General features: G+C 39.7%; 1 protein-coding gene across 1 annotated transcript in view; it reads left to right on the top strand.

The window, feature by feature from the left end:
* The first annotated feature begins 2,139 nt into the window (after positions 1–2,139).
* LEPR (leptin receptor) overlaps positions 2,140–4,145 on the top strand; it is a 30,983-nt gene continuing 28,977 nt past the window's right edge. Inside the window, exon 1 of the mRNA XM_009872676.1 lies at positions 2,140–2,179. Within this exon, the coding sequence (XP_009870978.1) occupies positions 2,140–2,179 (40 nt within the window). The remainder of the gene's footprint in view (positions 2,180–4,145) is intronic.

The raw sequence follows: 4,145 nt of genomic DNA, 5'->3' as shown, positions 1-4,145 counted from the left end.
AAAATAACACCTTTGTAAAAATCAGTCTAGGTCGATGCAATAGAAGGAGTAGGGAGAGAAGATGTCTCGAGCTGGTTTGAACTGTGTTTTTGCTCGCTGGCCCAAATGATGTTAATTATGGTTAAATTAGGGCTGATACTGGAATCACTTTGCACTATCTGGTCATTTTATGGCCAGAAGAAGTGAAAATACCTTTATGTTCAGTAGACTACGTAATCAGAACTTTCCTTCCTTGAGATGCTTGTGGTTCTGGGGAGCAACCAGTATTGTGTGGGGGAAACCATCACAGCAGCTGCTGTTAACACAATTAACTAGTTGTCGTCTTACTTTCAGGATTGAACGAGAGATGAGGTTTCACATTTTGCTTTGAAATATGTGTAGTTACCCAAGTAGTGGTTCTTTCCTTCAAATATCTAGAAGCAATAGGGCTAAGGGACCTGGGTGACAATTTTTGCTTTTTGCAGTGCCTGTGATGGAAGAGCAGGTGATGGTCGAGTGATTCATAGATTATTTAGAGCTCTTGATGGTCAATTTTAAAATTTTTTTTTTACTTCTTTGAAAGTGATCACTTTAAAGCATTTGCAGTAACATCCATGACATAGTGATAACTTTATAAGCTTTTAAAATATATATGTGATTTTATTTTTTGTACAACATATGGAAGCGTTTTCTGCCAGTTTCTTACTGAGAGAAGTGGTTGAGCTATGAACAGCAAACTTATGTTGCACCTTTAAAAGAGTAACATGGACTGTGTTTCGTTAAACCGTATGTTTAATAGTATGGATAGTGTAGGCTTACGTCAAGTAAATGATTTTAAAAGGTTTTTTTCTTCTTCAGTCAGAAACTTGGGGAATAAACTAGATAACTTTGATCGTAGTCTTTTGGAAATAATCCCAGGCTGTATCTTTGTGAAATGACTGATTTAATAGGAGGTTGTAGCTGGATAATTTCTCTGGCCTTCATGGCTCCCCTGTTAGGCAGTAGACTAATGGAGGAGGAGCAGGTAAGGCTGGCCTCCTAACAGCTGTGCTGAGAGGCACATTTTCCGCTGAAGTAGGGGTTGTGAAGTAGCGCTGCCTTTGAAACGTTGAGCTTTCCTCTAATTGCTCAAAATGTCTCTGGTTTAGAACCTGGGTGAATGGCAAGAAAAGTGGACGGGGCTGACTCGTCTTGTGGACCAAAACGAAGACGGTCTATGCTGAAGAAATGACATGGCTCTGGCCTCAGCTAAATTTGTGAGGTTTTTCCTTGTGGCAGAGCTTGTGGGGAGGCAAGAATACAGCCAACTGCTGCGTAGCCAGGACGGAGGCTCTCCCATGGCAGCAATCTGCCTGTATCGTGCGGCACCTGTGGACAGGTAGCACAGTCCGTGCAGCCACAGGCTGAAAAGCTGGTGAGTTATGCAGCATTGGCACCAGCTCTTTTGGCAGCACAGACGTTCGCAAGGAAATTGCCCTCAGAAACATTTCAGGAATGAGAGTACTTTGGAGGGGTTCCCTAAATCTTATTTTTTGCCCCATCATTCTCCGACTTGAGCTGTAAAATTTACTGGTTGCTCAGTTCTGGGTAACTACAATGGCAGCCAAACTCCGTATGGTTTACTCTGATATCCTCTACTGAGCTTTTTTTTTCTTTTTAAAGTATGAAATGCTTATATTTGGATTTTAACAGAATTTATGTAACTACAGGATGAAAACAAACCAGAACAAAATACCAGACACAAAAGAACAGTATTGAAATATTACTATAAAGTTTAGGGAAGTCTTCATCACTGAAATGGGTGCGTGAGTGCTTTTTTGTACGCTGCGCTTGGAAAATCGAGTATCTCTTGGGCATTTGGAGCCTTTGAATTTGTAGTGACCAAAGGCAGAAGGTGAACAGTGATCATCAGAAGCCTGGAGAGGTGAGGTACTATATAGCTCTAATGAGAAAAGAAGAGCTGTGGTGATATTTAATTGGTATTCTAAGCAATGCTTTTTTTTCCCAAATGACATTCTGATTTTGTTCTTCCTTTGTGCTTACAAAGCATCAAATTACCTGAAGTGCACAAAAATGAAAGCCTAATGAAATAACAGACTGAGAAGTATCAGCTCTCGGTTAATTTTCTGTATGTTTTTCAGATCAGCCCTACAAAACAAGATGTATGGGCACATCATTCTGACCACGTTTGTGCTGTTGGGTAAGTTACTAAAAAAATCAGTCATTTGGAAAATATGTAGAACAAAGCGTAATTACCATTTCTGTTTTATGGTGGTGCTTCAAGTCATGCTACTGGGTTAGTATTTAATCACAACATGCAACTAGAATATACAAAGGACTCAATGTTATTGTGTGGAATTGAAGTGTTGACACTGTCAAGTTTGTGCCTGTGCCCAAAGGGCAGCTCAACTGACTTTTTAAATTAGGAAACCTCAGCAGAAAGTATGTGCTGAGTCAAGGCACATTCAAATAAATGCCCCAGTCAAAATTTGTTAAGGTGGAAGTTCACGGGCAGTTTGTTTTGTTGCCTTAATAGGTCCAAAAGTGGAAGGAAAATCCCAGTTCCGTCAGAGCTGCTTGGTTCAGTGCGGTCAGGGTGTCACTTGGTGTTGGAGCTCTGCTTTTTTAGGTAGCTGACATTCCTACTTTGATGTGCGCAGTGCTCTTAAGGGGTGCTCAATTAACCATGAATGTTGGCTGTAATAAACTGGTTTTCTAATTGGGGAATGGCTGTAACAATACCAGTATATGCTGCTCAGGGACAGCTGGTATCTGCCTTGCTTTTTTTGGTTAAAAGAACTATATTTGAAGACTTTTGCTGATGATGCTTAGGAAGGAAACCGGTGCTGTAATCCAATGAAATTAGTTTCAAAATTTGTGTCATCTTTTGTCTTTCCAAAAGATGAATAAACCATTAGATTTCTGTAACTTTTTGTATACATATGCATCTTTACATACATGTGTTTCCTATATACATACACATCTGTCTTTCTATATATGTACCTCTGTCCACTCAGTATCAAATATTGTGTTATCAACATTATTCTTTTAAATAACTAATATAATCTAAACATCTTATTTCTTTTAATTAAGTAACCTGCATGCCTCAGGGAGTTTTTGTGAGGCTTTAGAGGAGTTTGTCACCATCTGATGGCCTGTAATGACTGAAAGTCAGTGTCTTTATTGAGTGGCCATCCTCATCTGATTCCGAATAAGCAAATAGCCGTGGCTGGCATCTTTGTCCTTTTTTAGTCTTATGTTATGGACTGATACTCTGGGCAGCTGAATCTTCCATGTGCAGCCAGGAGGCCTAATGAAACTGATATTTATGGAGACATAACCCCTGTTAAATGAGCGAGGAGGAAAGAGCAGAACCCTTCAGGAGCCTGGTAGTACAAAATCTGTGTAGAGAGGAAGTGGGACGCTTTAACACACTGCACAGTAACGCAATGTCTGCTTTTAAAGGAGCATACATCTGCTTCTTTAAAGGCTTTCATTCTGTGCTTTTATATTATTTAGCTTATGCTTATGTGGTGTTGATCAAACAGTGCTAGAGAAATTATTTTTCTCTTATTTGGGCTATTGGAAGGCATAGAGCATCAACTAATTTCAGCGTAATGAACTAGTTAAAATATTTATGCCCTTATGAAGAGCTAAATGCAAAGTGCACAGATGACCCACGTGCCTTTCTGTAGCAAGACCTTAATCTTTGAAATTCACGCAGTGTTTTACAGTACGCTGTTTCCAAAACCAACATGCTCATCATTTTTAAAATCATTGTTTGAGCTGTGACTTACCAATGAGAGCGACAAATGTGGTCAGAGAGATTTTATTTTGGAGAATCTAAGTCTGATGGAGAAGATTATTCTTTTCCTACATCTCATTTCCCAGATAATGTCCTGGGGTTGCGCAGCTACATCCAGTCCTATATTCTTGTAATACTATTCTTTGCTATATAACGGTTACTGTGTGACTATGTGTTATACTTACAGTGGGATTATTGTTTTCTCCAGTAATGGAGCTGTGTTGTAGGAGCTGGATTGCAAATGTCCCAGCACTGCAGGGGGGATGAGACTCATGCCTAGATAGTGTGTGAACTTCGGTTTAGGATTCACTGTGTTTTGAATTAATAGAAGCCGACTTACCCCAAAGAGAAGCTTTCCCTA

This window comes from Apaloderma vittatum, unplaced genomic scaffold (assembly GCF_000703405.1).
Source record: "Apaloderma vittatum isolate BGI_N311 unplaced genomic scaffold, ASM70340v1 scaffold20977, whole genome shotgun sequence".
NCBI lineage: Eukaryota > Metazoa > Chordata > Aves > Trogoniformes > Trogonidae > Apaloderma > Apaloderma vittatum.
This window is presented reverse-complemented; position numbering and strand designations above follow the sequence as displayed.